The 12,569-nt window shown below is 41.7% G+C and overlaps 1 protein-coding gene across 1 annotated transcript in view; it reads left to right on the top strand.

The window, feature by feature from the left end:
* LOC144682416 (coiled-coil domain-containing protein 81-like) overlaps nucleotides 1-5,678 on the top strand; it is a 158,771-nt gene extending 153,093 nt beyond the window's left edge. Inside the window, exons 13-14 of the mRNA XM_078544825.1 lie at nucleotides 2,120-2,343; nucleotides 5,549-5,678. Of these exons, the coding sequence (XP_078400951.1) occupies nucleotides 2,120-2,343; nucleotides 5,549-5,678 (354 nt within the window). The remainder of the gene's footprint in view (nucleotides 1-2,119; nucleotides 2,344-5,548) is intronic.
* Nucleotides 5,679-12,569: the final 6,891 nt, after the last annotated feature.

The following is a 12,569-nucleotide window of genomic DNA, read 5'->3' on the forward strand; positions in this document are numbered from 1 at the left end:
TGTGACCTTGATGGTCACTGGCAACATGTGCCCACATGGCCCTCTTGGAAGGAGGCCTTGGAAGGCAGATGTCAGCAATGATCTGCCTTGAAAGCCTGAACCTCTTGAAGCACTGTTGCTCTGTCATGTTGAGGAAACAGATCTTCTATCTGTAGACCAAGTGCTAGAGATATTGCCTCCACTGAGTTGGAGCTCCCTGTCCTGTGAAGAGACATATGGCTTTGCAGAGACAGCGGGTGGTGTTGTTGCTCCTCTTGGTGCAGCTGGTGTTCTTGCTGTTGGTGTGGCTCTCAGTGCTGTTGCTGTGGCTCCTGATGCAATTGCTGTTGGTGTGGCTGCTCCTGTTGTTCCTATCAGAGGTCCATGCTATAGTTGTATAGTAGCAACGTGGATACAAAGTTGGCTGAGGGATAGGATGGGTAATGGGTATTTTTCAGACTGGAAGAAGATTTGTTGTGGAGTTCCCCAGGGGCCGGTATTGGGACCCTTGCTTTTCCTGATATATTTAAATGATCTAGATCTTGGTGTGCAGGGGACAATTTCAAAGTTTGCGAACAATGCAAAACTTGGGAGAACTGTAAACTGTGAGGAGGACAGTGTAGAACTTCAAAAGGACATTGACACATTGGTGGAGTGGGCAGATAGGTGGCAGATGAAGTTCAATGCAGAGAAGTGTGAGGTGAGACACTTTGGTACAAAGAACATGGAGAGACAGTATAAAATAAAGGATGCTCTACTAAAGGGTGTGCAGGAGCAGAGAGACTTGGGTACATATGTACAGAAGTCATTAAAGCTGGCAGGACAGGTGGAGAGAGCTATTTCTAAAGCATACAGTATTTTAGGCTTCATTAATAGGGGCATAGAGTACAAGAGCAGGGAGGTTTTGATAAACTTATATAAGACACTGGTTGGACCTCAGCTGGAGTATCGTGTACAGTTCTGGGCGCCACACTATACGAAGGATGTGAACACGCTGGAGAAGTGCAGAAGAGGTTTACAAGAATGGTTCCAGGGATGAGACACTTCAGTTATGAGGAAAGATTGGAGAAGTTGGGACTGCTTTCCTTGGAGAGGAGAAGGCTAAGAGGAAACTTGACAGAAGTTTTCAAAATCATGAGGGGTCTGGACAGAGTAGATAGGGAGAAACTGTTCCTGCTCGTAAACGGACTGAGAAACAGAGGGTACAGTTTTAAAATGTTTTGCAAAAGAAGCAAATGTGTGGTGAATAAAAGCTTTTCACACAGTGAGTAGTTAGGATTTGGAATGCACTGCCTGGAAGTGTGGTGGAGGCAGGTTCAATTGAGGCATTCAAGAGGGCATTGGATGACTATTTAAATAGAAACAATGTGCAGGGTTACAGGGAAAAGGCAGGAGATTGGCACTAAGTTAAAATGCTCAGAGAGTCGGCGCAGACATGATGGGCCAAATGGCTTCCTTCTAACAATTCTGTGATTCTGTTGCTCCTATGTTGCAGTGAAGGCTGATGGCAGGGAAGTTCAAAGCAAGGGCTTTGGATGTTGAGTAAAATGCAATGTAAGTGAATTGACTTCCAAAATGTTAGAAATCACCTGTGAAGCAGTGAAATGAGACTCTCAGAACAAGTCCCGTGAGCACAAGCCTTTCACATAGGCAGTCCAGCAGCTATGCAGTTTTATTGTTTAAAGATTTTCAAGCCTGTCAGTTTCACTGATCAATGATTTCCTGTGGTGCTCTTGCCTGTTGACCCTGGTGAGTTCCACACAGCTTGGGAAACCCAAGCTCTGGCTGTCAAAGCAGAATCCTGAGTTAAGGTCACAACTAATCACTTGTTCGCATATTTAAATAACTAACCCAACAGCTCCATGGGGTTTCTCACTGCCTTCCAAAGGCACTCAACAAAACCCAGGAGTGGGTGGGCTCATGTATTGGCAGGACAGTATTTTTCAGCCATTTAACCCCTCACCTGTACCTGAACCCACTGCCCCCCCTCCCCCCTTGGCACTTAAAATTCTTCCTGCTGTGGTTATTAATTACTTTGACCTAAAACCCGCTAACTTGATGACCATTGGGTATTTGGCTGCAGTTAATATGACAAAAGACAATTATACATGTATGTAATCATTAACTCTTTTATATCTAGAGAAAAGAGAAACCACGGCAGTTACCAGCATCTGTCCCTGATTCCATCGAACCAATCTTTGGCAACTCTGATTCTGTTGGAAGGGCAGAAGAACAAAAGCAAGATGCTTATAACCTTTACAAAGAGCAAATTCAGGCTGCAGCTGATCGTAAGAGGAATGCCATTCTGAATCAACTGTATGAACAGAAAACTGAGTTTGATATGTTGGAAAGAAACCGAAAAAGGTAAGTTAATATTCTAGTTCTAATCTGTTGTTTGGTTTCTCTTTGATAGATAAATATATGTGTTTACTTCTGCATGAACGCTAACAAATTAACACAGTTGAGCCTATTAAGATTCTAGTGGTTTGTATTTTTACTGCATCAAATGAGCACTGGATTCAAAAATATTCCTTAAGCTGGGAGTGCAGATAAGCAGGTTTGATTTTATCCCCCATCTTTTCTGCAATGCTTTTCTGTGCAGATTGGCTGACTGAAGGTATATGCCCTTGTTATTTGTGGATGTGGAGGAATTCAATCCTCTTCTCTCCCCTATGCAATAATGTCCTGGTTATTCTCTTGAATGAGCACTGACATGAAGTTCATTAGATATATGTCTCTGGGAACTTTGATTGGCAAGTAATGGGTATGAGATGACCACCTTAACAGAAACATTATCAGACTCTTTTTTTTGGCGCCCACTAAGATGAGTGATGATTGCATTGGAGAGCAGAAAGCTTTCCCTTAATATCACCAGGAATTGCATATTAATAGGTGTACAAGGATATGTCAACATGCTTAATCAATGTAAAATCAGAGAGACCAACAAGGGGAAGTCAAATCTTAATATAAACATTTTTGTTGTTAAAAATAACATAAATCCAACCTCCTGTGGTTCTGAACAGTACAACTGGTTCCACTGCCTGCAGTTTAGGAAGGGGAAACGTCAATGAGACTACCTACCAGTGTCTTAGCTAGTAACTACAAGGTTAGGATGATACTCAGTTATTTCCTTTCAGGAATAAGTCCAGCAAATTATTGTCTGTGATTATGAGATACTCGTGTCCTGCAGCATCTACAGGAAAGGAAAGAGGGCAAAGGATTTGAAATTCCTTCAGGTTCATTTGATATAATTGGAAATGAAAATCAGGAGAGTTGTTTAATGGGTGGTTGAGTTGATGTTGCATGGTTTACACTCTCACCCAAAGTTCAAATTATCCTCGAGCAGTCAGTATTTGTTGGAAACAGAAAAATGTGGGGTAGTCAGGCAGCAATATTCTACAAGGAGGAAGGTATACAGAAGAGAGGGCTTGAAAAATAATTTTATGTCAAGTAGAAGATGATGGACTGATATGAGTAACATATAATATACGTTGTTATTTTAATATGTGAGCACACATTGTACTAGTTCAAGTAAAAGAATCTGAATATAACTGTTGATGTGTATATTCATTTGATGTAAAATAAAGCAGTTTAACAATTCCTATCCAACCTCATCCCACCACATTTGCCCAGTCTGCCTTCTGATAGATTGAAATAGTACTTGTGTAAAATACAGGTATATCCAGTAAAAGCAGAAAATGCTGAAAATACTCAGCAGGCTAAGGCAAGCATCTGTGGAGAGAAACAGAGTTAACATTTCAGGTCTGTGACTTTTCATCAGAACTTGGAAAAGTTAGAGATGTATTAGGTTTTGAGCAAGGGGTGAGTGGGACAAGAACATCAGAAAAGTCTATGATAGGGTGAAAATCAGACGAGATTGAATGACAGAAGAGTTAGTCTTCCAGGGTCAAAAGGAATGGTGATGGGGCAAGAAAAGAAACAAAAGATGTACCTATAGAGCAGGTGTTCTGCTGGCTAAAATAAAACAAATGTAACAAGCAAATGGAGCAGAGATTATGGTCTGAAATTGTAGAACTCAATGTTCAGTCTGGAAGGCTGTAAAGTGCCTAGTTGAAAGCTGAGGTGCTGTTCCTCAAGTTTACATTGAGATTCACTGGAACAGTGCAATAGGCTGAGGACAGAAATGTCAGTGTGAGAGCAAGGTGGAGAATTAAAATTCCAGGCCACTGGAAGCTTGGGGTCATGCTTGCAAACTGAACTGAGGTGTTCTGCAGAGCAATCAACCAATCTACATGTGGTCTCCCTAGTTTAGAGGAAACCACATTTAGATCAGTGACTACAATATTCTAGATCGGAAGAAATACAAGTAAATCACTGGTTCACCTGAAAGGAGTGTTCGGGGCCTTAGACAGTGAGGAAAGAGGAGTTAAAAGGACAGGTGTTACATCTCTTGCATTTGCATGGAAAAGTGCTGGGGGAAGGGGACTTGGAGGAATGGGTTGGGGGTGACTGAGGAGTGAACCAGGGTATCACTGAGGCAACAGTCCCTTTCACTCCACAGATGCTGCCATAACCTGCTGAGTATTTCCAGCATTTTCTGTTTTCATTTCAGATTTCCAGAATCTACAGTATTCTACTTTTTGACAGGTATATCCAGTCCAGCTCACAGAGGAATGTTATTGTTGTCTTTCTGGGTTATCCAATCATACGAGTAGATGTAGCATAATGGAAGTTAACTCCCTCAAAAGTAAGATGCTTAGACTGCTTATGGATGTCACTGACATCAACAGCAGAGCATGTATCTATGATAGACTTAGGCTTGATTGTTTAACATTCCATTTTGAAACAGTGAAACAGACAGGAGTGGGTTAATGTCTCCTCTGAAGGCTGGCAGTGCTGGTAATGCAGCAGTCCTTCAGCAAAAAATTTTGTGCTCAATCTTGAATCCACAACTTGAATCAGAGCTGAGAGTGGAATCAACAGCTAATTGTAGGATTAATGATTCCAGAGTAGTTTTATGAAATTTTATGTCAAATATTTAATTTTAGATAATAACATTTTTCTCTGATTATTCAGATTACCATAAGGTTAAGTTGTTAAAATATTTCAACTTGTGAGTTTTGTAGTTGAGTGACAGCTGGAGAATGAGGCTTTAGTGGGAAAAATGTACAGAGCTCTGGCAAGTCCTGTGAGAGGCAATACAACAGACAATAAATTTGAAAACTGCCAACAGTTCAATTCTATGTATTCCTTGCATGTACTAGCAAGATTCAGGAATATGACTCAAGCATAAATGCCTCTTACATTTGAATATGAGAAAGAGTAAGTAATATCTGTATTTATCAATCACTATTTATGACACCAAGCCATTCCAAAGCACTTTACAACCATTGAAGTACTTAGAACTGTAATCGCTGCTGTAATGTAGAAAAAATAACAGGTCAATATCTGAAAAAACAGGTCACTATCTGAACATATGTAAAATATGTTACTTATTTTGTCTTGGGATTTACTTGGACTGAAAAGTTTAGTAAATATGAAATCTATACAGGATGTTCAGCATTTATCTGCAGCTATGTTATTAATGGTATTTAAATATTTTTCACAGTTTAATAAATGAACATAAAAAACGCTATGAAAATTTACAGAGAATGCATAAAACCTTAGAGGAAGCATGGGACGACAATGTAGCAATGAAACGACTGAAAGATTATGAAGAAAACCAACATTCAAAGTAAGATAATGAATCACAATTAACAGACAATATTTGTAGTAATTATGGTTTTGTTAAATGTTGGACTTTGGACTGTACCTTTAAGAATAGTCCTGCGATGTAAGATCACATGATCTGTGTAAACCAATGTGTTAGCAGCGCAAGCTACCTCCATAGTCAGTGTAGAGATAGAGATGGAGTTGAATACACACATATAGTTGCTGCTGGCTGTATTGTAAATAAACCTAACGTTTCCACTTAGAAAGTTGTCTGCAGATCAATTCTATTACAAATAGGCAACAAAGTCATACTATAACAAACTGGCGATGAGGATAAATCAGGATCAATCAAGATAAATCGGAATCGGTACTGTACTTTGCCCAGCGATTGTGAGTATGAACGTCTGTTTAAAATAACAGAAGACATACTCACCCAAAATGCCACAGTTTGGTGGAATTGATCCCTTTGAGCCAGCCACAGACAATTGGTCTCAGTATATAGTATATTGTTCTTCTTCAAATGAACAAAATCACGGCGGAAAAGAAGAGGGGAACGATCCATTTGAGTACTTGTGGGAGCAAAACCTACAGTTTGATGGCACCCAGTGCCCCAGATTCAAAGAATTTTGGAGAATTGGTGGACCTTGCGAAGGGACATTTTCAACCCAAGCCCTCAGTCACAATGCAGATTCCGGTTCCATTCGGAATAGAGCCCTGGGTTTAACAATTGTTAGCTACATAGCGAATTTGAAGCAATTAACGGAACATTGCGAGTTCGGTGAGAATCTGAATGACATGCTCAGAGATCTTTTAGTGTGTGGTGTGAAAGAACACATTACGAAGGTGTTAGAAATAGCGCTGGCCATGGAAAGCACTGTAAGAGATTCACAAGCAATACAAGGGACGCAAAATGGTGTCGTACTACAAATCGGGCAGGAACAGTCAGCTGAAAGTGGTGTGAAAAAGCGAGACTCCATGTGAAGTCTTTTAGCGATTGGCAGTTTAAAAAAAATAGAATGTTACTTTTGTCACAGAAGCGGACATATAATGAGACAGTGCAAAGAGACATTTAAACAGGCTTGCAAACAACAGAAGAAGTCTAATGAAATCTACAGTGTAGAAGAGTCCAAAAAAAAACAAATTCTGACATTTTTTCATTGTTTAACATGAAAGTTGGGAAGACAGAGCCAATAATTTTTACATTACAAGTGAATGGCAAACCATTAAAAATGGAAGTAAACACTGGAGCTTCCACTACTGTAATTGGAGGACACACTTTCAGATATTTAAATAATGGTGAACATCAATTAAATTTGGAACAAACATCTGCCAAGTCAAAAGTGTACACAGGTGAAGAAATCCAAGTAAAAGGTATCAGCAGAGTAACTGCCCATTATAGAAACCAATCGACACAGCTACCCGTGATGGTGGTAGTAGGTGAAGGGCCAAGCCTTCTTGGGCGAGATTGGTTAAAGGAGATTAAATTAGACTGGTCTGAAATCTTCCAGTTGAAAGCAAGTGGGTTACCAGAGTTATTTAAAAAGTATGCCACTGTCTTCAAGGACAAACTGGGAAAAATCCAAGGCCTGCAGGCCAAGATTTATGTGGATCCAGAAGCAACCCATCGCTTCATGAAAGCAAGACCAAGCCATATGCTCTGAGAGAGAAGGCTGACACTGAGCTGAACTGGCTAGAGAGGTTGGATGTCATAAAAGTGGTTCAGTTCTCAGAATGGGCAGCACCCATAGTCCCTGTCCTTAAACCAGACCAAAACGTTCAAATTTGTGGGGACTATAAGAGCAGCCAAACTGGATAGGTACCCCATTCCAAAAATTGAAGACCTATATGCCAAGCTAGCAGGAGGGACAATGTATACAAAGCTTGACATGAGTCATGCATATCAGCAATTAGAGTTGGATGATGCCTCCCGGGAATTCGTTACAATTAATACCCACAAAAGGGTTGTACCAATATACACGCTCGCCTTTCGGTGTTTCCTCAGCCTGTGCCATCCTTCAGAGAACAATGGAAAGCTTACTCAGGGACTACCCCAGGTTGTAGTCTACTTAGACAATGTGCTGATAACAATTCACTGAAAAGGAACATTTGGCTAACATAGAAGTCCTAAAACGCTTTTTACAGGAGTGCGACTGAAAAAGGAAAAATGCACTTTTCAAGCAAAGGAAGTAATCTATTTGGGCCACCAGGTAGATTCTCAGGGGTTACACCCTGTTGAAGAGAATCTTAAAGCAATAAGAGAGGCCCTGCACCCAAGAACGCCTCTGAACTTAACTCATTTTTAGGAATGATAAAGTATCATGGGCGATTTTTAACTAATTTATCTACAGCTCTGTCCCTCTGCATTCACTGCTAAGAAAAAAACCAATGTTGGTCTTGGGAGGCACCCCAAAAAGAGGCTTTCTTGAAAGTGAAACAGTTGTTACACTCATTCAATCTGTTGGTGCATTATGACCAGATGAAAGACTTGGTGCTAACATGCGATGCGTCTCCCTATGGAGTGGGAGCGGTACCATCTCAAAGAATGGATGACGGCACAGAGCGCTTACCACAGCTGAGAAAGGATATTCCCAGATTGGAAAGGAAATCTGTCGATTATTTTTAGTGTAAAAAAAATTCACCAATACATGCATAGGTGACATTTCATGATTGTATCAGGCCACAAACCACATTTGGGTTTGTTTAGCAAGGAAAAGGCTATACCACCCATAGCCTCAGCAAGAATGCAATGATGGGTCCTAATTTTGACAGCTTATGAATACACCTTTGTATGTAGGCCTGGCATTCACATCGCAAATGCCAATGCCCTGAGTCGCCTGCACTTACAAGAGAATGACGAATACGTCTCAGTTCCACAGGAACTTGTTTTACTGTTAAATTTTCTAAATTCCTCACCAGTATGTGCCAGACAGATTTGAGACTGGACGAGTCAGGACCCAGTCCTATCTCGAGTGTGAGGCCAAGTGTTACATGGTTGGTCTCAGGAGCCAGTCTCCGATGAAATGAAACCGTTCTTCAACCGAAGACACAAGATGAACAGTCAAGGTGGCATTCTATTGTGAGGTGCACTGGTAATAGTTCCTCCAAAAGGAAGGGAGCCACTTTTAGTCGAACTACACATCCATCCAGGGATCTCCTGAATGACGTGCGTAGTTACCTAGTGGCCAGGGATGGATGGCAAAATTGAAAATGTGGTAAAGCACTATGTGCAATATCAGCAGCTGCAAAAGTTGGCAGTTGCAGCCCCATTGCACCCATGGGAGTGGCCTGGTAGTCCCTCGGTACGGTTACACATCGACTACATTGGATCCTTCCTTGGAACCATGTTTCTACTGATTATAAATGCCCATTCCAAGTGATTAGATGTTTATGAGGTGAAGTTGCCAACATCGGGCGCGACAATAGAGAAACTACGCCAGAGCTTTGCCATCCACGGACTGCCAGAGGTAGTCGTACCCGATAACAGCACTGCATTCACAAGTACTGTGTTTCAATGATTTATCAGCCTCAACGGTATAATCCATGTGAAGACTGCACCGTGCCATTCGTCATCAAATGGACTGGCGAAAAGGGCAGTTTAAACTTTTAAGGCAGGCATGGAGACCAAGCTTGCATGCTTTTTTTTTCACTACAGAATGACTCCCCACACAACGACAGGAGAACACCTGCAGAATTGTTGATGAGACGCCATCTTAGGACAAGGCTGAGCCTAATATTTCCAAATTTGGAGGGGAAGGTAGAGAAGAGTCAAGGAAACCAGAAAGTTATGCATGACTTCCATAGTTGTGAGAGACAATTTGCTGTTGGAGATGCGGTATATGTAAAAGATTTTGGTGGAGGACCAAAATGGTTACCTGGTAAAGTAAGTTCAGTGACCGGACCCCATTATCATACCACATGGAAGTGGAAGGCCAGATCACCCATAAGCATGTGGACCATTTAAGAAAAAGAGAGATACCACAACAAGATATGGTTCCACCTGTAACCATTACTGAACCAGTGTTTCCTGTTGAAGGTGCTTAACTAAGGACTGACATGCCTGATGTCTCTAACAGAGTAGAAGACACTGAACTGCAAGTGCCCACCGAGGTACCTGATGTTCATGCAGTTCCAGAGAATGTGGTTCCTGAAAAAGAATCTGAAGTCATGGAGCTGTGACATTCCACGTGAACCAGGAAACCACCTGAAAGACTGAACTTGTAAATTTCATGACCTGTGTAAATATTATAATATAAAAACACTTCTATAAAAATACTTCTAAATACAATATGTACAGAAAAGCTAAAGGGGGAGGAATGTAGTAATTATGGTTTTGTTAAATGTTGGACTGTACCTTTAAGAATAGACCTGAGATGTAAGATCATATGATCTGTGTAAACCAGTGTGTTAGCAGTGCAGGCTACCTCCATAGTCAGTGTAGAGATAGAGATGGAGTTGAATACACATGTGTAGCTGCTGCTGACTGTATTGTAAATAAACCTAATGTTTCCACTTAGGAAATTTTCTGCAGATCAACGCTATTACAAATTGGCAGCAAGGCCACACTATAACAATATTTTAAAGCAATCTGATCTTGTGCCCATAGTTAGTAATTCAACTGTCTATAGAAACAATATGGTGGTGTTTCATTTAAAGAGATAATTTCAACCGAGACCTGTGCATCCAAAGAGTATGCAGAATATCCCACCAATGTTAAAAGTTCTCTTATTCACCCACCATCACCTCCCCAAGGGCAACTAGGGATGCGCAATAAATATTGGCCTTGCTAGCACACATCGTATGAACAAATAAACAAAAAATGAAAAGCAGTACATTTCAGCTGCATCAGCAACACCTGTGAGTTGTACAACTTGCACATTCTACTGAGAAAATCAGATCTGTTCTCCACATTCAGATTCAAGTATTTGCATGTGGCTTAGGTTAGTCATTAAAATATCATGATCTTCACACCAAGAAAAGATAATTCTACGTTAGTCTAAGCTTTAAATTCCAGTAAAAAATGGCATGATGTTATATACTGTTATGTCATCTGGCTCTCAGAATTTCAAAATAATCACACATTTGGACTCAATTCATCAAGTGTATTTCTTACAGCACTCCATGTGGCTGGTAGTTTGATGCATTGTTGTTCAGCACCTGAACCTGACTGTAGTGCAGCAGTAAATGTAGCACCCTGTACAAACATTCACAAAACAATTAGTTCCCAGCTTCTTACGAATAATATAACAATATATCCCTCTTTCTTTTTAAAAAAATGCTTCCATATCAATATAGCTGTTCCAATCATTAACTTTAGATATATATATTCTTAACTAAAGAAGATTAACAATTGACTTTTATAATTAAATTGAACACCTTTAGAATCTGTTGTAGCTTGTTTTCTTTTCTCAAAAGCTGAAGCAGCACACTGCAGTTAGTCTTTGGTCTGACAGTACTTCTCCTCAAACTCTGTGTTGCAATTCTGCAGTGTATGTTTCTCTTCTAATCACTCTGTAGGCAGAATCTTCCAGAATCTTGGGAGGCAGGAGTGGAAGTGACAGTAATTTCTCCTCAGGGGCTGCTCAGCTCATTAGGTGTGCACACGCCAGGAACACGGCATATCTTGCAGTGGGGTGGGCAGGAAGTCGACGCCCCTGCCGCTTCCTCCTAAACTGGACCATAGCCAGTAGAAGTGCAGGGTTGCCTGCAGCCAGAGATGATCTGTGAACAAACTGCAGTGATCCATTTAGTCAGCATATTCTTTGAAGCTGTCTCTCCCGCCCTGAGCATTTCTGCCAGTGGGAAATCCTGTACCTAGCATTGGTCTACCCTGGCACTCTCCCCACACCACCATGGTGAAGCCCATCCTGGAGGACCACAGATGAGTTCTCTCATTCATACATTCATTTGTATGGAGACTGCAGCATTGACCAGGGCAATGAAATCCATGTCTGTGCACCCTCCCTCAAAAATTATTGGGCTTCCCTCCATCGCCTTCAAGACACATTCGAGGGACCCTTGTCGTGCCATCATAGATGTATCACCCACCCCATTATCAACTATGACCATCTATCCGAGACCCTCGAGGTTCTAAACCGGCACTTTGTTGTGCCCCACACTACCCCAGGCCCCGGAGAGCTAACCCCTGTCTCGCTCATTCCATCCTTCCCTCCATTCCCCACCCCCACCCCACTGCCTTGGTCAACTTAAGATGCCCTTCAGTGCAGACCCTACTGAAGCTCTCAACTTTGCTAGGATCTCGACTTTATAAGGCGCAAGAGTGAAGGAGTAACCTGATGCCTTGTGGGCTTCACCATAGAGTGTAGAACATACCTGAGCATGATTCTCATGCAGTTAACTCATGATTATTAGGGTGTCCCTTTAGTTGGCTAATTGTGCTCACCTTTAACTCCATTCACCCAAAAAGACCCTGGTCCCACTTCGAGGATTCACATGTATAGGTCAACTGTGTTGGGAAGAAGAGTATTGAGAAAATGATGCCTTTAACTTTCAGACACATTCTATCACCTTCTACTCACCCCCAGTCACCCATCAACCTCACCTCCTTCACCCTTGACTGTCCAGTATAACCATTCCTCTCTTCTGTGTTACCCTTGGACCTCCCCTGTTCCCCTTGAGCCATCAACCTCCACATGACTTCTCTCCCCTCTGAACCTACAACCATTACCACCCCATGCCCCTGACCCCTCCCATTATCCACGCCACCTGTTTTGTTTGTTTCTGTGACCATGAGACCATCCACTACTCAATCATAACCTGGACCTGCCCTCCATCACATCCCACTATTTTGTCTCAGTTCAACCCTCAGGTGCTCACCACAGACAGCACTGACCCTGCCCTTTATGACCTTCTCTCTCCCACCATCCCTGCCCGGAAACTGCCCCTCCACCCATTTACAA

This window comes from Cetorhinus maximus, chromosome 7 (assembly GCF_964194155.1).
Source record: "Cetorhinus maximus chromosome 7, sCetMax3.hap1.1, whole genome shotgun sequence".
NCBI lineage: Eukaryota > Metazoa > Chordata > Chondrichthyes > Lamniformes > Cetorhinidae > Cetorhinus > Cetorhinus maximus.